The 21,460-nt window shown below is 42.6% G+C and overlaps 2 protein-coding genes across 2 annotated transcripts; both read left to right on the forward strand.

The window, feature by feature from the left end:
* Window positions 1–12,417: 12,417 nt before the first annotated feature.
* LOC104445939 (transcription factor MYC2) lies at window positions 12,418–15,182 on the forward strand. The gene is made up of 2 exons (XM_039311798.1): window positions 12,418–12,796; window positions 12,844–15,182. Exons 1-2 carry the CDS (start codon window positions 12,607–12,609, stop codon window positions 14,730–14,732), a joined length of 2,079 nt encoding a protein of 692 aa, XP_039167732.1. The 5' UTR covers window positions 12,418–12,606; the 3' UTR covers window positions 14,733–15,182.
* Window positions 15,183–17,743: 2,561 nt separating this feature from the next.
* On the forward strand, window positions 17,744–18,124 carry LOC104443548. Its single transcript, XM_039312807.1, has one exon. It carries the CDS (start codon window positions 17,744–17,746, stop codon window positions 18,122–18,124), a length of 381 nt encoding a protein of 126 aa, XP_039168741.1.
* The last annotated feature ends 3,336 nt before the right edge of the window (window positions 18,125–21,460 follow it).

Here is a 21,460-nt window from a genome sequence, read left to right on the forward strand (position 1 = left end):
ATCGTGTACACCAGAGAACTGACCGAAGTGTAGAAGCTTCCATCGATATTGAGGAGATGATTAGAAACCTTGAAGAAAGGCTCCCAAATCTTGAAGTTGGAAGAATCCAACATCATTATTGGGAAAACTCGAGGGAAGAAATAGTGAAGGTGAAACAACAATTTGCTGAACTTAAAGAGCATCATGGTCTTCCCCAGCATCCGAAGCAACTAGCTGATCCTTTTGCCTCAATTACTGCCTCAAACTCTGCAGCTTAGTAGTTCTCCTTTGAGTTCTAGCAGAAATATCTTAGAAGAAATCTCGGCCAGGCAAGACTTGGCGCCTTGACGCCCTAGTATCAAAACTCTATGAGATTGCGTTGGAGACTCGAAAAAGAAAAGGAAAGTTTCAGAAGCCAAGGATGGAGATCTTCCTTCATCATTTATGATCTCTAATCCTATTAAGTCCTTTTTACGACAACGGCACCAGCAAATTCTTCCAGCTATCACAATAATTGTAGTCGAGTCATCTCAAGTTGAAGAAAGTTTTGATGATGATTTGAGTACTTATTTGAAACATTTCATAACATTAGTCCAGAGTGGAGGTGTAACACCTTGGATCCACCACTGTATACATTTTATCCGCTTTAGACACTAAATCCTTTCGATTTTGCTCTTCTCAGAGTAGTCCATACTATCCCAAGAAAATGTGTATACACAGTTAGAGAACCTAGAACCTTATAAGCCAATCCAGGATTCCCCTTAAGCGATATTGGACAAGAGATATGAATTTAGCCTCATCCATGTACTGCCGAGGTGCAGCCTCTCCTGCTATTCCTTCATATTGCCCAAGGTCTAGGTCATCATAGAAGTGATGATGGTAAATGAAGATGAACACATGGAGCCAACTGTAGAATAGTTTCAACCAAGCTCATTCAATGTGCTTCAAACAGAAGCTAAAAACACAACCTCCCAAAGGTTGGTTTACTTTGGATGATATTCCATGCTCAAAGTGAAAAAATCGGTTGCAAGAATTAAATGCTTTGATGACTACCGGATAACTAGACCCAGAATTATCCAAATGGGATATTCTATCCGAATATGTTAGTTAGTTTACAGGAAGTCTAAGAGGATGGTGGAATTGTCTCACGCCTGTAGACCAGAATCGTTTTCTGGCATTTGAAGGTTTCTGCCATGCCATCAGTTTGATTCACCAATTCTTTATTGGTGATTTCAAGGACCAAAAGGAATTGAAACGAAGAGAATTCTTTGATAGGAAATGTTGTTCCTATAAAATAAATTATCTAGATCGACCCTTAAAATAAATAATTAAGCTCTTCTATGATATAGGAGTTGACCCAGCCCTCAAGACGGTCTTCTTAATGTCCATTCTAAAGAGCTTTCCACAGCCGTTGAAAGAGATTTTCAAATTAAAAGAAGAAGAATTTTGGATGCTATGCTTAGTGAAATCTAGCCAGAAATTCATTTAGCCATTGATGATCTTTGCCATAAAAGACAGACCATCAAATCCTACCTCAAAGCTCATGCTCGGTTCGATAAAGCTTGCTAGAAGCCTGAATTGCAAATCAAGTGTCCAAAAGGACATGCTAATTGTAAGTGCTCTAAAAATAAGCGGAAGCATTTCAGGAAGATTAAAATCAAATCTTCCAGGAAGAAGAGATATAGTTTCTTCGCAAGTCAAAATTTCCAAGAAGAAATAAGAAATGAAATAGATGTTTTATTTGCGGACAAAATGGACATTTCGCTAAAAAGTGTCCCAAGGCAGCTAAGAAGAATAAGCATATCAAGGTGATCTAGAATCTCGAGAAAACAATAGGTATTTCTCTTAACGATGATCTTGAATCCGTCTTCTCTCTTGAAAATGAACCCTGAGAGATTATTATCTGTGCTATCGAAACTTTGGAAAGTGACGGTGAAACATCTAGTGACATTGATGGCCTATGATTTCTCAACATCGAATTATCCCTGAAGTCCATAGACCTGCCACTTGAAACCACCTCCAACAATCCAAATTCTGAAACCCTTGAAAACTTTGAGAATTTTAAAATCACCTCCTCTCATGATCCATATCTTCCCATACACATCATGCCCACTAAGTGTATGCCTATCTAGGTTATCGCACTTGCTGATATTGGAGCCAGTGCATCTATCCTTGATCCTAAAATTCTTCCCGATGAATTTGGGAACCACAAATCAGATACTTCCAACTTGCATCTGAAATAGGATTCTCTACAAAAGTAAGGAGCAAGCCCATAAAAATCTAGTTTTTCCCTAAATGTTATATTACTACTAGAATCCTTGGTTCCTCATATCCCAATAGAGATCTCATCATTGAATGGGATATTCTCAACCAACTCCCTGCTCTTTGAATATTTCCAAATGGTCAATGTTTCAAAGACCAATTCAAGGAGTTTGTGGACATCAGAAGGATGTTTTCCTCGCAAGCAACCCAAAAATGAAGATATCGACCCAATTAAGGTAACTCACTCCGAGATGAAACCAGAAGATACAACCTTAGCTCATCAAAAATGCCAGTAGTTAAATTTCTTTTTTCGCTAGAAAGATGCATCAATCGCAAGAAATTTAAGCATGTGCAGGTCTGCTTGTCCAGTTTGTTCGGATCATCTTCTTTGATCGAGATGTCCGTAAGATTTGCAATTAGGAAATGGATACAAGAAACCATCCCATGAAGCTTAAGGCCCCATTAGGAGGAGCCTACACCGAGTGCCGTGGCCAACCAAGACCGAGGCGGACTTCCCGATGCAAGACAAATTGAGCGATTTCATCATGTATTGAGGAACAAAATTCAAGCATCAATTAGAGTCACATGATATAAAATAGATCTAACCTTTAGCCATCATTCTAGTTTGTGTCTACGGAGATTCGATGGCAATTATGGGCGCACTCTACTAATCCAATCGCCTCACGTATTAATGATTTAATTCCGAAAGAGAATATTTGGTTTAGACCGTGTCATGCTCTTAATAGAACGATCGTTTGTCTTTTATAAACTGTCTTCTATCGAGGCAATGTCCAATGGACAGTTGTCAACGAACACAAAAAATCGTACGGTGAAATAGCCATTGCTCAAGAGAGAAAATGTGGGTCAATGTCAAGAGGACAAGAGCGGACGGCCGAGAACTCTTCGGCATTCTGCGCATGCCACGTTCAACCCACATGGGGACTAGCAGTGAATCCTCAGTACCGATTCACGCACGTCGAACTAAGTATAAATCCTAATCAGGGCCGATGTACCTTAGGGGGACCGACTTGAATTAAGTCTTTACACTTCAAGCCAAGCACTCGCAAAAGGGTCGGCAACCGAAGTGTACGTCGATCCCGATACCGACTCGAGCCCTAATCCGTAAACTTGCTCGCCGGAAGGATCGTTCTGTCTTTGCTGTGCAGAGAATAGGAAGAGAGCAAAGGGACGAACTCGCGCAGCATCGACATGGAGAGGTCTCCCGAAGTTTTCCAAGGGATGGCAGCATAACAGTGATATGGTGAACGAGAGAAAGGGAGAGACGGAGAGACGGAGAGACACAGAGTCCAGTTTTGGGCCCAAACAAAAGAGCAGAGCAGCCCAGCCTACTGAACCGAACCAGTCCCCGACCTGACAGTGACAGGTCATGCAGCTTCGATCGAGCAGGACAACGTACGACCCACGACGATAAGGCTAACCGGCCATAATCATGAGGTTTTGCGAAAGATTCCTTTGACAAAACCATTTGCATTACATCCTAGTGCCAACTAGGTCGAACTTTTCGACCCAAAAAAAAAAAAAAAAAAACTAGGTTGAACTTATGATAGAGTTCAATATAGGAAAGACCCTTCCGCTCAAAGCAAGGCCTAATTTATGCTTGATTAAGAAAGAACGAGCCACATGGGTAATGGAATACAGTTCGATTGCAAGCCCGATGGATTCCATCCACCCATTGGGCATCTCTATAAATATCCATACTTTTGCCATTTTGCAATGGATATTGTCCTTGAAATTCATTAACAGATCTCATGTTTTGTACTGAATTTTATAGTTTAACTTGTTAGGTCAATTTGAGAATGTGCTTTATGAACTGGTTTTTTTTTTTTTTTTTTTTTTGTGTCAAAGTGCTCTATGAGCTGGATGAGGAGCGCAAAAATTGATTTGAACGCCCTCTAATCACTAAACCTCCAAAAACATAATATCATATGAATTGCATTAATCTCGAAGCGAAGCTTTATATTTCTTTATTTCTTTAATATAGACATCGCATGGCACTTTATTATCGCCTTGTCATCATTGTATCTTTTTTTTTTTACTTTGAGGTTAAAATAATGACAGGACATTTTAACCTTGACGTGCATTTTAACCTCGCGGTTGTTACCTTGATGTGCATTTTAACTTTAAAGTAAAAATCGAATGATGACAAGTGCACGGACGTTGTTGAAAGTGAAGTGTCGGTGCCACGTCGGACGCCTCCGACAAGGGACAACCTGGAGGTTGATCGAAATTAGAATCACGTGCTGGTAATTCAAATGCAAGGTCAAGGTTGCCCACCATCATCATTTGGCTGTTGATAACTCTCTTTGCGTGTTTAGACTCCTCGCAATCATGGTTACTAAAAATAAATCACTATTTCCTAATGTATTAACTATACATAACATGAGGGAAAACATGTATCGATTACAACCAGTTCGACAATGAAAAGAATCACTTTTGGTCGAATCCCAATACATTTAATCATGTGTGACAGGTGCAAACGCATCGCATCAAAAATTGTTGGCTCTACTTTTCACTATCGATATTATCAACTCGCCCACTTATTCCTTCACATCCACAGTAAATTTCTTTTTTCCATTATAGATTCGTACTCACCACTTGCCGCATTGTAGGAAAAAAAAAAAAAAAAAAAAGCCACATCGACCGCTCTCATGACACTGTATCGATTACGGCCAATATACATTTTTCTCTCATGACACTGTATCGATTATATAAAAGATGTCGCTTTAGATTGGATCCCGATTCATTTAATCATGTTCGGTAGGCAGCTGTGAATGGGTCGCATCGAAATTGCCGACACTACTTTTGACGAGCGATATTGTCAGTTCGCCCACTTATTCCTCCACATTCACAGTAAATTTCTTTTCCTCGTTATGGATTCGCACCCGCCACCTACCGAGTTGTAAAAAAAAATAAAAAAAAATAACCACATCGACCACTCCCATCATTGTGATGACCGCTACCATCTTCGGGGCATTGGTCAGGGACAAATTCAATGTGCTCAAAAAGCATAGGAAAGAAATTATAAACTTTCCTTCTAGATCGCCGATATTTTACAATTTGTAAAGTCGTGAAATCAACACCCTTCGTTTGTATGTTTATAATCTGTAAATGCATTAATTGGAGATATCTTTTTTACAGTAAGTCAGCTCAGGATTTCTCCGCGTCGTTAACCCCCCAAAAAACATGAAGCACGAACGAAAGCGGGCGTTGCGTTGGACTGATGCAGAATCCATGGACGGAAGGTGGCCCCGGGCCGCACTTCGATCCGGGCGTCTGGGAATCGGGGACGGATTCATGCATCTCCCTCGTCCCGCTGACTCGATTTTTGTACCATCGCCCCCTCCCCCTCGATGATCACGTGGTGCTTGGGTTTGTCCGTGGGCCAACGCGGGGGGCGCTTCCATCTTCGAGAGATTCCCGAGTCCTGTCGCCCCCTCCCCCCTCCCCTTTTCTGGCCACGCACGACTCGCCTTGACCCTCTCTGCTTTTTGCCCATTCCATTATCAGAAACTTGTCAATTTTGGACCACGCCCACAGGACGCCATTGCTTTCGCGGCCCCCCTTGCGTTGATGTCGGCTTTAGATTCCGATATCTTAGTCTCGTCCCTCCTCCTCGTTTGGATCTATTCGCAACTAGAAGAAGACGTGATTTATTATCCAAATATTTGAACATACGCGTGAGGATTAGTATTCGAATGGGAAACGAGACCTTCCGGGCGAATCTGCTATGGAATTATCATGCGGGTTGGTGCATCCATGATGTGGCTCGGTGAAGTCGGCACGAGCCTCGAAACGGCGAAAAATCGATTCGCCCCGACCGACCACCGGCCGGCCAATCCTCCGCGGCGAGACTCGGACCAGGACCAGTCAAGGTCAAAAATGGCGGGCTTATGGGGGCGGGAACAGCGCGGCGGCTTTTTCTGGGGTTTGTTGGATAGGCATGAACGCGGTCGTGCGGCCAGCCCGGCGGGGCCGACGTCACCGCCGACGTTGCAAAGTTTGCGGATGCCGCTGGAAGGGTATGAATCACGTGCATCTGCCGTCCATCGAGTGGGGAAATTTTATACACATATTTAATTATTTTTATAAATATATTTTATATTAAAATTAGGACCCCACTCCCACATGCGTGCACGTTTATTTTTCTGTCAATCGTCCCCCTTTGTCGTTCCTATTTTCCTTAATTTCTTCTTCTTCTGTTTTCCGGGTAGAGTTAAGCCCTATCATACGGACAGACCAGGGGTGGGCCCCGCCGACGGGTGCCCCTGCGCTTCCGGTGAGGCCCCCCCCCCGGGCCCGTCGCCATATAGAGCCACGCCGCGTCGGTGTCGCCACATAATACCGTTTGGACCACAACCGCAAGCGACGGAGGGATGGGCGGGCGGCCGCCAGCGAAGGGCAGTTTCGTAATTTTGCCCCCCTGAATATGAAAGTCATAACCATTTTGGAGTTATTGCGCAAAGTCCTTGCTCGAGTTATATTATTTCCCCCGACACTGGTCGATATCCTTTTAAGATGGTCGACTGAAAGGATTACTTAGGCAATTCAGTAAGAATCAATCGAGAGAGGGTTCATTGCACGGTGTCGAGATTTCGCCCCGCTGTCGAAGCCGTGTAAGTTTTACTTTCGTTGCTATGGCTGCTTTCGAAATTTCACGTCGGACTGTGACGAAGGCAAAATCCCTGATCTGATTGGTCGTCGCCGCCGCCCTACGAGGGTACGGGTGTCGAGGAGGTGCGGTGTCGACGTGACCGATTGTGTCGCAGCGCCGAGAGAGGCGGATTCCGAATGGCCGTGGCGTCTGAAAGCGCACCCTGATTTGGCGCTTGGTTTTAGCGTGCGGTGCAATGCATGTAATAAAGCGTGACCTGTTTGTTTTCCACACTTTGAAAAGCCCAAGGAAGGTAATGATTTGGGTGACGCGTCAGCTAAAATAGTCAGCACCTGAAGATGCTGTAATGTGACATATTGAGAGCACATGCAGTTTCCTTTGACTTTACACTTGGACAAGACCGTACCAGGGGAAATCCAGGGAACCGAGACTATGTTTCGAAAAATTCAACGAAGAGTAAAAGAAGCATCCGGCTCCCTTCGTGCACGCTCCACTTGGTTCGAGAGGAAATAAAACTCGGTTGGTAAAAAGCTCTGATCTTGCAATTGGGCAATTGCGATTTCGATTTGGATGTTTGATTGTGTAATAATGATATCCCGTGTCTGAACCGCCAGCTCACTTTTTATAAATAATGGGAAAGAAGACGGAAGCACGCAATTAAAAAAATTTATTGAGATGAATATGGGCTGCTAAGGACTTAGAGGAGGTAGATCCAAAAGTTGGAATATAATAACACTTCATTATCATTCGATTCTCGTATTACATAATTGCAAGATAAGTATGAGTGTTGTCCACATGGCTAATGATATGTGATAAGAGTATACTTTTAAAGTAAATGACAAATCTACCATCTATCCCATCCAGTCACATGCAAAAGAAGAAGAATAAATAAGTAATCTATTTGATTATTGAAGTCATTTGATTCCATGCGGCACCAATCAATGTGTTTCGGTATATTTTCGAAGCTATTTATTTACATTTATGTAAAAACACTTTCTAAAGTAAAGAAGTGAACTACTTTTTGTATAGGATCACTTTTTCGGCAATCATAGGTAAAATCAGTTATTAAAAAATTAAGCATAATTTATTCTCTTGAAAGTAGAAATTAGAGTGCAAAAGAACATATGTTTTCCTCTTCTTCTTCGAGATGACACAAAAGATATTGTTGTCTCGAAATTGTTGTTTTTTTTTTTCCTTTTTTCAATAGTTCGTCCTGTGAGTGATAAGATTATGAACCAATGAGGTTGTTGATCAGGTGGTCCAGGATTTGATTTATAAGTTGAAAGTCATAGGTGGGATTCTTTAGGTTATTTTCGATTTTAGGAAACCTTGGTTAGTTTAATTTGCTAAGGACAACGGTGTATTGCCAATATGGGACTTCTCATTTTATATTCAGTGGGCAATGGGTGCTTCGATAGAGCCTTAAAACGAATATTTCAATAACAATGAGGTTCTTAACCTATTCCAAACTTTTTTTATGAACAAAAAAAAGAAAAAAAAAAAAAGTGATAGGTTTATGGATTACCAAAGTGCACTAATTCATCTAGGTTTTAATGTGTGTTGCCCTAGAATTCACGGAATGCTACTAGCTTCTTTGCATGTGTCAAAAATCCTCTACACTAACGGTGGATCTAATAAAAATATTTTGTCTTTTTAAAAGTTTATGCGATGGAAAATGTATTATATAATTATTGCTTCCTTTGTCTTTAAATATTAATACCGAAACGTGCTTCTCTTGTCTTATGGAGCAATAGAACAAAAACAAAATAAAATTAGCCGGCGGTTTAGACATGACAGATGTGATTTAAAAAGAATGATGTTAATTAAGCATCTATTATCAGATGTGATCAAAAGAAATCTCTGAACCGAGGAATGTTTAGACAAACTAAAAACGAGTCATATGATTTGATTATTTATAAATGAAAATAAATATAAATTTTAAAGTGGTAATCATATGGATTTTGTCGCTAAGCCGCGAAACCCTCTATGGTATTTTGCCGACACTGCCTTTTCGTCCACTTAGCAAAGGAAAAAGCACAATTATCATGATTAGGTTCCAATAAAGCACAAGCGACCCGGTCCATTCATTCTGCAATCACCCCATTTTTAAAACAAGAGAATCCTCAAATTTAAAATTTAATTTAAGATATGATCTCTAAATTCTTAATTTTTCCAATGTGGTCTCTTGACTTTAATTTACCATACAATGTCATCTTTAAATTTTCGATTTGTTTAATGTGATTTGTAAACTTTTGGTACATATTTAATTTAGTTTATGGATTGATATTGAATTTGAATTAATGAAATGACAACATTTAATATTTTCATATAGTTAAAGGATTAAATTGAATATATACCAAAAGCTTATGGAATACATTGAATGATTTGAAAATTTATGAATCACATTACATATTAAACTATAATTCAATAATTGTATTGAACAAATTAAAAATTTATGGACCACGTTGAACATTTAGCTTGAGCTTAAAAATCACTTGTGTCATTATTCCTTTTAAAAATGTGATAATACTTGGCAAAATAATTCACTAATATTTTGAAACACTAATTAAAGCCTATAAAATTTAATAATCAATCATATCGAATTGGATCATGTTGACTATTATTATTATTATTTTTTCAGTCACGACAACTCTACGAGATGCTTCCTTTTGAAATTAGCGAACTTGCGGCTAACAATTCCACACGATTTCCTCTATGTGAATTGAGTTCTCTACGAACAGACAAGCTTAGCTTCATCAAGCATTCTTCCTCTCTTGAATTATCCGATTGGGTGCGCCACGAATTACATTAAACATGTACAGCAAAAATAAACTTTGTTACAACTATTTATCGGGTCATCCTTTTCTAATCAGCAATTTTTTTTTTTTAATCGACGTGTTGTGATTCGATCGGTAATTGGCTAGCTATTTGCATATTTCCGATGCAATGCATCCAGACGATGCAGTGCATCCGGACTAACCTTAGTTGGTAAAGAATGGAGACCAACATGAAATTCGTCTAATGTATAAGCTTGGTAATCATGTGGTAAACATTTGTAAGAAAATAATCGAGGTATGCCTGAAATTCAGAAAAGTTCAAGGACATTTTAGCAAACTAAGATTTTGTTGAATGCAGAAAACAAAATGCCTAATTCCCTAATAATCCCTAAACTTTAAGTTAAGTCAAAATTTTGTCGTGAATTTTATTTTGTCTAAATAAAACCCATAAATTATAGGTCTAGTACATAATATGCCCCAAACTTTTTTTTTTGGTCTAAAAAAATCACAAAATTTAACTCTAGTCCTAAATCTACCAAGAACTCTTTTCTTTTTAAGAGTAAAGTCATAAACTTTCAATTTAATCTCAAATTTGCACTTGCTAAACCCTCTGTCCTTTGACAAAAAAAAAAAAATCCTCTGTCCAAAAATCACAATTTGTTATTTGTCATGGCATTCCCATGTTAGTGATGTGGAAATGAAACCCTTTTTTGATACGAAAATTAAGGAGATTAGGGACAGCTAATGGTGATTTTTGAATGGATGGCTAACGGGATAGATTTTGGTGGGTTTTTCAAGATAAAAATAAGTTTGAGATAGATTTGCAATTGAACTTAAAGCTAGAATTTTTATTTTAACTAAAAAAATATAAGGTAGAATGGGGACCAAATTTATAATTGGCTGTTTTTTTTTTTGTTTGAAGGGATAGGGCTGAAAACAGAAGAGGACAAAAGCAGATATATCGTTATAAAATATGAGGTGGTGGTGGTGGGGCGTTTGATCACATGGGAAAGCGGTTTCAACCACGTGCCCCCACAAAAACGTAGGTTCAAAAAGAAAAAGACAACAAACGTTGTCGTCATTTCCCCACGCGCATCAAGCAAAACGTGCTCCAATATAATTGCCATTTTTTTTCTTCCCAAAAAATTAAAAAATACATATCCCCCGAAACTACTTGCTTAGCGTCTAATTAATTAACTTATTAATTTATTGATTAAACGTTGCGAGAATCGGACGGAGGTTGGATGAGCCGATCGAGGGTCTGGATTCGAATGGTCCCTCTTGATGTGTACTCGTCCCTAACCTTTTGCAATTGTCCCCACACGTATCGTTTATTTAATTAATAGTGATTAATTAATTAACTCGGGTATATATTCGTGAACTGTTATTGTCTTAATCTGATTTTTTTTTTTCTCCCACAGGAATTATCAAACTAGAGTTTAAGGGGAAAGGGCTTAACTCGAGTCAAGGTGACTAGTGGTTAGTTGGACCATGCTGCCAATTTTTCCACATAACAGCCTAGGGAACTAAAATTGATTGACGTTATATTATCAAACTAGAGATAATTAGAAAGTGCCCATGGACTCCATTAAGATATTTTCACATGATTTTTTTTTTTTTGGTCGGTGATTTTTTTTCACACGAATGTACATCAAGATTAATGATGCTAAAGGGGTCGTTTGTGGTGGACTCATTGACCTTTTTATTTCCTCGTCAAAATCAAGAAGAGGGTTAGAGTTTTAAAAATTATGACAAAAAGTATAAATAAATTAATGGGTCAATGTTTGTATATATTATGAAAGTTTCAGATGTTGAAAATTATATAAAAAAAAGAAGAAGTCGAAGTGCACTTACCGTGAAATTTACAAAAAGAGGAAAGTCAAAAAGTAAGGTCACTCTAAACTAATTTTTTTTTGTATGGATTTGTCACTAATTTCCCCTTTGCTTTGTAAAAATTAATGCGTAACGGATGAGATTTAGTACCCGATTGTTGCCAATACGAAAAGAGATTGAGGAGTTTTCTTTTTGGGGGGGTGGTTCGTTATGTAAACTGCTTTTAGGACTTAAGTTGTTATGTTTCGCATGCAAAATGCAAGAATTAACGGTCATGATCTTGCTACAATTGCAAAAGTTCCATCTATAGAAATACCCCATCTCAACTCTCACCTCACAGGGGAAGCGGGGAGAATGTGGGGGAGATTTTCTTCATTAACTACAAATATTTTCAAAAGGGGAAAAAAGAAAATTCCCAAACTAAATTGCCTGGATTTCAAGAAGCAAAAGATATTCTCGGCATTCAATTACCATTGCCATCTATGCTTTTATCATATTCGCTCACTGTTTCCAAATGGACGTTTCAAGAAGAGTTTTGGATCGAGTCGACCATAGGAAAAAGGCTAAATTAAAAGGTTTGGAATGTGAAGTTTCGCAGAGAAAATGAGGGCCTTTTTTGGGGATAAAATTAATGAAAATCAAGGTGAAATTTTCCATATGAAAATTCCAGGGCTGCCACGTTTGCCAAACCAGATATTTTGCTTTTGCGGAGATAATTCATCTTTTACCAAAAACGAGAGAGCAAGAAGAAGGATCCCAGAAAGAAAAAGGAGAAAAAATGGGAAGAAGAAGATGAAGGAGCGGCAGCAGCAGCACAACGCGAGGACAGTAAAAAAGTAAAAAAGTAAAAAAGTAAAAAAGAGTGGGAAAGTAACGAACGCGGGCAAACCCAACGCCGGCTTTTCGATTTAATCGGCGACCAATCCTACGAACTCAACTAACCTCCCCCCCCCTCCCTTCACTCCAAAACTCTCTCTCTAACTTTCTCTCTCTTCTCCATCTTCTCCATCTTTCTCCATTCTCCATTCTCCATCTTCTGCAACTCCAGCTGCTGCAACCCTTAGTTTCTCTCTCTAGCTCTTTCCCGTCGGAGAGGAGAGGGGGAGAAGAGAGTCGTATGGAATGAGCGACTACAGGTTGACGCCGAGCATGAACCTGTGGAGCGACGACAACGCGTCCATGATGGAGGCCTTCATGTCCTCCGACCTCTCCTCCTTCTGGCCGCCCCCTCCTCCCCCATCTCCACCCCTCCCCTCCCTCTCCCCCACCACCAGCAGCCGCCGCCCCAGCAGCCGCAGCCGCAGCCGCAGCCGCCCTCCTCCTCCGCCACCTCCTCCGCCGCCGCCGCCGCCGCCGCCGCCGCCTTCAACCAGGACACCCTCCAGCACCGCCTCCAGACCCTCATCGACTCCACCTCCCGCTACCCCTGGACCTACGCCATCTTCTGGCAGTCCTCCTTCGACGGCTACCCCGGCCCCGCCGCCGCCCCACCCGCGGCCTCCTCGGCGTCGCCGCCGGTGCCCGTCCTCGGCTGGGGCGACGGCTACTACAAGGGCGAGGAGGATAAGTCCAAGGGGAAGGCCAAGATCAGCGCCTCCTCCGCGGCCGAGCAGGAGCACCGGAAGCGCGTGCTCCGCGAGCTCAACTCCCTCATCGCCGGGCCCTCCTCCGCCGCCGCCGCCCCCGACGACGCCGTCGACGAGGAGGTCACCGACACCGAGTGGTTCTTCCTCGTCTCCATGACGCAGTCCTTCGGCAACGACGGCAGCTTGCCCGGCCAGGCCCTGTACGGGTCGACCCCGCTTTGGGTGTCGGGCGGGGACCGCCTCGCCGACTGCGGCTGCGAGAGGGCGAAGCAGGCGCGGATTTTCGGGCTCAACACCATGGTCTGCGTCCCCGTGATCGGCGGGGTCGTCGAATTGGGCTCCACGGAGCCGATCTACCATAGCCCAGATCTGCTGAACAAGGTCAGGAATTTGTTCAATTTCACTGGTGGGATGGAGTTAGGGTTTGGTGGGAATGGTAACGATCAGGGCGAGAGCGATCCTTCTTCGCTCTGGCTCAATGATCCGGCGGGCACGGTCGAGGTCAAGGACAGCGCCGTCGCCGGGGCGGCCGCCGTCACGGGTTCTTCGAATTATAACGGTAGCAATCATGGGTCTAAATCGATTCAACTCGAGAATAATCATGTCTTGAGTAGCATGGGCGAGAAGCCGACCGCGATCCATCGGGACAATCCTCGCCACAATTACCCGCAGAGCAATCAGCAGATGCAGGGCCAGAGCTTCTTCACCCGCGAGTTGAACTTCTCCGAGTTCGGGTTCGATGGCAGCAGCGCGAGAAACGGGAATTCACATCCCATGAAGCCCGAATCCGGCGAAATCTTGAGTTTTGGTGAGAGCAAGAGGGTTTCTTGCAACGGAAATGGGAATCTGTATTCTGGTCAATCGCAGCTCACGGCAGTGGAAGAAAGTAAGAAGAGGAGGTCGCCTACTTCGCGCGGTAGCAACGAAGAAGGGATGCTCTCGTTCACCTCAGGCGTGGTTTTGCCGTCCTCGGGGATGGTGAAATCGAGCGGAGGCGCGGGGGATTCTGATCATTCAGATCTCGAAGCGTCCGTCGTGAAGGAAGCTGATAGTAGCAGGGTCATTGAGCCGGAGAAAAGGCCGCGAAAGCGAGGTAGGAAACCTGCTAATGGCCGAGAGGAGCCATTGAATCACGTTGAGGCCGAGAGGCAGAGGAGGGAGAAGCTTAACCAGCGGTTTTACGCGCTCCGGGCCGTGGTTCCTAATGTTTCCAAGATGGACAAAGCGTCACTTCTTGGCGACGCGATAGCGTACATCAAGGAGCTGAACTCGAAGCTCCAGACCACGGAATCTGACAAGGAGAATCTGCAGAAGCAAATGGAATCCTTGAAGAAGGAATTAACGAATAAAGACTCTCGGTCTGCTCTGCCCCAGAGCGATAAAGATCTCAGTATCTCGAGCAATCACGGTGCCAAGTTGATAGAATTGGACGTGGACGTGAAGATAATCGGATGGGATGTGATGATACGGATTCAAAGCAGCAAGAAGAACCACCCTGCTGCGAAGCTAATGCAAGCCCTAATGGAGTTGGATCTTGACGTGCATCATGCCAGCGTCTCCGTGGTGAATGACTTGATGATCCAACAGGCGACCGTGAAGATGAGTGGTCGTTTTTACACACAGGAACAGCTAAGGCTGGCGTTGTCGTCCAAAATAGGATAAGCCCATCAGAAGTAGAAGAGGGAGTGATGGTAATTAAACTGTATAAAAAGAGCTTGCCGATGTTTGAATTGTCGACGCGAATAATCAGGGGCTGGGATATTTTAAGGCTCCCGGCACAGCAAGTTCTGAAGCAAGAGCTGCCATATGCTGTTTGTTCCTCTTGTAGTTCTTAGTGTAGCCTGCTAGTGTTTCTTATTAGGTACTTTCGATTGTGGAGCACTGAGAGGATATGAAACAAGGTGGAATTGTTGTTGAAGATAAAACAGCTCCTGATCGAGTTAGTAGCATTTTGTCGTCGGGTCGATTGTCTACCTTGTCTTCCTATGTATATAGATGTTCGGTATTCGGGTCTTATAACGACATTGAGGCTTCAGGCATGTATGCTGTGGTTCTTGTTCTGTCACGAAACCTGGGTTCTTCTGTTTGCAAATATATACTGTTCTTGTCTCATCCATCTGCATCAGATTTTAATCACTCTGGTTTGGCCACAACGAGGGAAGAAATTCCTGCCACAGAGCTTTTTATAGCAATGGCAGAGGGAAGCAGGATGCTCTTTGCTTCGCAAATGCCCCGGTTCTGCTTTGCCTCGGCCTCATATTTCGTTTAGGCCAGACATGCGTGGATCGGTTTGGGAAAGTCATTCGAGCATGTGCGGTTGCGACACTCGCTCGGCATCATGATGAGTCGTTCGACAGCGAGAGGCGGCACGACCTAGAACATTCATGTCTTGAAAATGAGATCTTAACGTATCTTTTGAATAATTTTGGATGGAGATGTCTCTCCTGCGCAGAAGCATCCAGGCTCGAGCGGTGGCGCGCACACGCTCGTGATGGTAAAAATTAAAGAATTGGAAACGTGAAAAATGCCTGCCACTGATATGGGCCACTCGAAAGCCGATCGATTCAGCTCGAGAGGAGGAAAGGGAAAAGGACAAAAAACCCACCAAAAGATCGTCGCTGAAAAGTCCAAAAGAAAAGAGTAGGTGGGTGAGTGCTTCCTTTTTAAGTTTCTCCTGTGCTTGAGCTAAAATACTCCTTCCACTTGCTTAAAAAGTGGCATCGGCTGATCTGTGCCTTTCTTTCTTTATTTCTTTTCTCTTGTGGTTCAGAAATTATCGTGATTTTTTCCGCTTTCTCATGCAGTTTTCTAAGCTGGGGGAGGTGTCTTTATCTTTGGTCCTATAAAACTTTGTCAGAATATTGTTTGGGGTGGCAGATGTAAGGTTCCCATAACATCATAGGAATGCAAAGAAAATCTGAAAAAAAAAAAACAACGTAAAATAAAAACTGAGACAGCTGCGAAGAATATCGAGCGAAAAATAGCATCCGTTGACCGAGCGGGAGGTGAATAATCTGCAAAAACTTTCCTGCAAAATCAAGTGACTTTTAAAGGTTAATTGATATGACAGAAAAGGATGAGGCGGAGAGCAGAGAAAGGGATCGGTGCAATGCTTCGCGGGAATCTTTTTTGCAAGAAGGTAAACGATTCTGTCATTTGATTGATCCTCAACTTTATCGGGTTACAATATATTCTTGATAAAGTTTATAGAGATTCATGCATATAATTCATGATTCTTCTAGACAAAGTTGAGCAGAACATTTGGGCGGTAATTCTCCGACTAAACAATTCGTCGGGGTCGAGTTCCTGTTGTTTCTTTTGCCTTTGTCCGTCCATTTCAAATCACAAGAGAATAAAGCTTGCAACTTTGGAACCTGCTTTTCTGATCCCTTTCGAAGTTTTTCTTTTTTCTGTTGCCTTTGGAACTGTTATCGCTAATGGCGGATCAGCCAGCGAAATGAATATGTTTATATAGCTCATGGAAACTGATTCCTTCAGAGGGTCTCCTGATGATATGCAGACTATCAGAAAGCATTTGAAAAGTCTCATAGCAAGAACATCAGCAACGAATACATCAAAGAGGACCGCAATCTTCGAAAGAACTAAAACGATCCAAGAACTACTAAACATGCTTTGCACAGATCATTCATCATTTTCGTGTCACGTTTCGTTCCACTTCCCTCTTGCCATGCGGGTAATGCATATAACGTCTCTGGCAAACGAGTAATGCTAAAAGAAAAGTAATTTTTTCGGTCAGAAAAGGGAGACAGTCTACCAAACATCATGCGTAGGCATTCACACAAGCTCTAAGAAAGCTTCGCTGCGATGGGCCCACGTGGGCATTTTATGTGCTATGATTTGATCTTTTTCGCTTAGATGTCTCATCAAGCCTAATCAAGTTCTCAACCTTCTTGTGGAAAATGGAGTATTCAAATGTTTGCTGCTAAAAATTTTCTTATGTCTTTTACATTCTGCTATTCTCACCATTCCTTCATGTATAGAGAATGCATTCTCAGCCTGCCTCACCATTTCCATATGCTGAATCATCTCTTGGATAATTTCAGTTTGCTAATTACATGTCTCTCTGTTGACCAGCAACTTTTAAAAGCTCGATCTTTTTATCTCTCTTGACCTTGTCTCAAGGAATGCATCCAGAAAGCAAAAATAAAATTCGGTTTTTATTCAGCAACTTCTTCACAACCGGTATTCACAAAAACGACAAAAAGAAAAGAGAATTTTGAATGGTGAAAACCCTTTAATCAGAGGATGCTATTTGTTACCTTCCAATCCAGAGTGGCAACTTTGACTTCAGGTCCATAATTAGACCTTGCAACTTTTGACAAAAGAGCCTGTTTGCAGCTGTCAAATCCTCATTTGACCTCTCTCCCCCATTCACGTAGAATCGCTCGGTCAATATGCTGAATTATCTCCAGCCAAAACCACGGTAGCTTTTTGCTTCTTTTAACCATCGGCAGAATTATCTCCATCGCCACCACCACCATTATAACCATCTGCAGAATTTCCATCTCTTCTCTGAACCCCATTATAAACTCTCAACGTGACCATGCATTACTAATCCTCGTTCCTCTTTCTCACGCCTCCCTGTCGCACTAGTCCTTGAAGGGCAATATGTAAGCATTTTGAGGAAGGGAAGAAGGGGAAATTCAGTAGCCATGAGTCTCAATTGCCTTACATGCCAAGCCCAGAGAAAGGAAGATACAGAATTAGACTATGGCTGTATTGATGAAGAAGGGCCTCGCAGTTTGTGTTGTGTCCTGGTAGATAGGAACTGGTCAGGCCCCTTGGTCACGCCACCCGCGCCTACCACACCATACTATGAGCACAGATCTAGAAGTGGGCCTCTTGGGCTTCGCAAGAAGAAGGCGAAGAAGGGCCACCGCCGGCTGTGGGGCACTACGGCCTCTTCCTTAGGTGAGAAGCCGATTGCGGGCTCGGGGGAGGCGAGGCTGGTGCGGAGTAGCGGGATGAGGAGGGATTGGAGCTTTGAGGATCTGAGAAAGATGAGGGATGGGAAGAGCAAGAACAGGAGATGAATGTCCAAGATTTTCCCTAATGTCCATACTTGTTTTATCCCTATCATTTGGTTCCGATTATCCACCCTTCTGTTTATTTGTTCATTATACTCTTGGTATCTTTCATATATCAATTCATATCCCACCTATCTTTACATCATACTTCTTTTTAGCTTCGCACTTTTTACACATGAATGATATGCAAAGAGGGGATGCAAAAGCCTCCGGTTCAGATCGGAGTTGGCTTTCCAGTTTTATACATCTTTGAATAGATGAATGAAATCCTGGAAACAAAATGTGAGAACTTAGAAGCGCGGTTGAAGTTAATAATACCAGAAAGGGGTTAATGTAGCCAAAGGCACGAGCCTGCTTTAGCTTTTGCACCGCTATGGTGCTGCATAGCATGGTGACCATCAATATGTCTATGGATGCTTGTAGGACAGGCCTCAAATTGTCAACCAGAGGCAAGAAATGATTTTGGCAAAGCTTGAGTAGATAAAACAAGAACAGACTTTCTTCATGAACAAAGGGAATGAGGTCCCTGCATTGTATGGGATATTGGCAATAAGATCTCCTCAACATCCTCTCTCTCTCCATCGAGCCAAGTGGGCTAGGACCATCTTACTATCGGTGCAGACATAGATAGGATCTCTCACAGTGATGCCCGAAATAGAATCATCTTCGATTCGTCTAGCGTCCCTCGCCCTTTTCTTGGCTAAACAAATTGTTCGATGAATGGCATCAACACCAACATGGCAATGGAACCTTTGTCAAATCTGGAAAATGATGCTAATCTTCAGTTTCAGCTAGAAATTAGTTTTCTATCAGGGCAATAGATTCTCCTTGTGTGTTTGAGCAATTCAGTATCCGCCCTTATGTTTCGATCATATCGTTTTAAGGGTGCATTTGAGAAAGCATATGGAAAAAATATTTGCACAAATGCACTTTTTCCATATGTGAAGAACTTTAGATTAAAGGGTTTTCAAGAAATGCAAATAGTGTTTGATAGACCGTAATCATAAAGTTTATTGAAAAGCAATTTTGATTTAAATACTGTTTCAAATAGACTACACATATGGAAGAAAACATATAGTTTTTTTCCTTAAAAAAAAGAAGTCTCCGGCGACCTTCAGCACCTCAGGTGACTTCTTGTCGCCGAAATCAGGTAGGCAAGGTGATGTTGAGGTCGTGCGACCTTAGGGAAGCCATATTTGGGAACAATGACAAAGTAGATTTAAAATAGATGTGAGCTTAGGTGATTGCTTGTTGTGTTTGCATGACTAGGTGAGCCTCGACCTTGGAGAGTGACACTCGACGTGCAACCAGGCAAGCCTTAATAGGTGACACACATTTGAGAATAGTAGTGAGGTAGGCCTAGGACTGAGATGAGCTCAAGCGACCAACAAGCATCGACCATGACCCTTGTCATGCAATTGAGCGAGCCTTGATAGGCGAACCATATCCGGGAATAGCAGTAAGGTAGATCTGGAATAAGCAAGTATCGACTTTGGTGAGTGTCCATGCACAGCCAAGTGAGCCTAGACAGAGAAGCCACATTTGAGAAATGACGAGGCAAATTTGGAATGGGGGTGAGCTCAAGCAGTGGATTGCTAAGATCACGTGACTAGGCTAGTGTCGATGTGTGACCCACGTCGTGCGATTAAGCTAGCCTTGATCTTGTCCACCCTCATGCAATAGCTGGGAACTCACAGTGAGTTTCAAGTGATGATTTGGTGACCCCTGACTTTGTAGAGAGATGATGAATACAAAAATATTAGTGATGGCAAGATTGGAATAAAAAGATTCATTAACTTTAGGCTTCAACGGTCCAAAAATGCTGCTATGTTCAAAGCCCCTTGATAAAGTGTTGCCGGACGCACTTTCTAAGTACTTATTTCGAGCTGTCGTGTTTTATCATGCCAAGTAAGATGAATTTTATCAAACGTTTCTACATCTAGGGTCCCTCTTCTTCTTCCAATCAACACTATCTCTTAATTATATGGGCTCACCAGGTCAAAGCATCTAAATACACTCTTTCTTTAAAGCATGGACATACACAATGATCACACTTACGTGGATCGGATAAGGCTTTAGTCAAGTAACTTAGTCCCATGTCCTAAAGCCACCCCCTCTCTTCTTTCTCTCGTTGATTGCTGGGGGGCCCTCCTTCTGTCCCTCTCCTCTCTCTCTAGATTGATTTGCTGGGATCGATGAATGTAAGCTAAAAAAGAGAGAAGGACAACGCGTTAGAATGGGGCAAAGAATCTCTGCTTCTCTCTCCTTCTCTCTCTCGTTAAGGGGTATTGAATTGTCCGGCTTTAATGAATGAGCAAGTGGGCAACTTGCGCCCTAAAAGAAAATGGTCGAAAGGACGGATTGGTGCTTTTCCTTTAAAAGCTCTACTTTGACGGCCACCATGCGTCGACGCACCCATCGACCCCGTCCAATCGCGCGGACCGAGTTGTGTATATTCTCGTAACCGCACAGAGCGAGCGAAGAGGAGCTTAAGATGCTGGATGGTCCCCCCCACAGCTCAGCAGCTCCTGATTAGTATTTAAAGAAAAATTCTGGAACCTTCGAGTATAATTTAAGGAATTTGAAAAAAGAAAAAGAAAGAAAATGTGACCGGGGGATCTCGATCCTCTCGAGTACCCTCCATCTGATTTGAGGATTCGGGTTCTCCCACCCCGATACGAGGATTCGATTTCACTAGCCCTCGTTCGATGGCCGACACTAATCGCCCTCTCCTATCACCACAAAAGCATCCCTAATTTCCATCAAGATTTGGGTGCTCTTACCCGATCTGAGGATTCGATTTTACTAGCTCTCATTTGATGGCTGATGCTAATTGCCCTCTCCTATCACCACAAAAGCATCCCGAATTTCCATCCTTCTGTTCTCGTTTCGTCAAATTCCATGCCTTCAACTCTAAAGAGCAAAAAGAGCCCTACTAATAAAACTTTGTTTTGACTTCTATGAGTTTAGGCAGCTCGCATCACCATCTTATCCATATGTCATGGACTACTCCGATGCGCCTTTTAGGATGAAAGGATTACCCATCGGGTTCATGGGGCATCAATAAGGGCCGGGCTACGCCACGTAGAAACATGGCGGTCGTGTGCACCTGCTAATCCCCCGTCAATTCTGTGGAATCGGGTGGCACCTAACGCAAAAACGCCGACCTCTCTCCGCCACACAAAGCTCCAGCCCCATACGCACGTTAAATACTCGCCGGACCTAACATGGCGATGTTGACCGTACGCAGCGGGGTTAGTGGCCGATAATTATCAGCCCCCTGTACATAAAAAAAAAAGATCCGATTTTTATGACGACCCAAGATTCATAATGGCCCGTAAA

Source organism: Eucalyptus grandis, chromosome 5 (assembly GCF_016545825.1).
Source record: "Eucalyptus grandis isolate ANBG69807.140 chromosome 5, ASM1654582v1, whole genome shotgun sequence".
NCBI classification, from domain to species: Eukaryota; Viridiplantae; Streptophyta; class Magnoliopsida; order Myrtales; family Myrtaceae; genus Eucalyptus; species Eucalyptus grandis.

What these genes read in the sequence shown, in the direction of transcription:
- LOC104443548 (XM_039312807.1), top strand. Translation starts at nt 17,744, where the DNA reads ATGAGTCTCAATTGCCTTACATGCCAAGCCCAGAGAAAGGAAGATACA.
- LOC104445939 (XM_039311798.1), top strand. Translation starts at nt 12,607, where the DNA reads ATGAGCGACTACAGGTTGACGCCGAGCATGAACCTGTGGAGCGACGAC. An exon ending in CCGCAGCCGCAGCCGCAGCC is followed by an intron (nt 12,797 to 12,843) that starts GCCCTCCTCCTC and finishes CCGCCGCCGCCG; the next exon opens with CCGCCTTCAACCAGGACACC.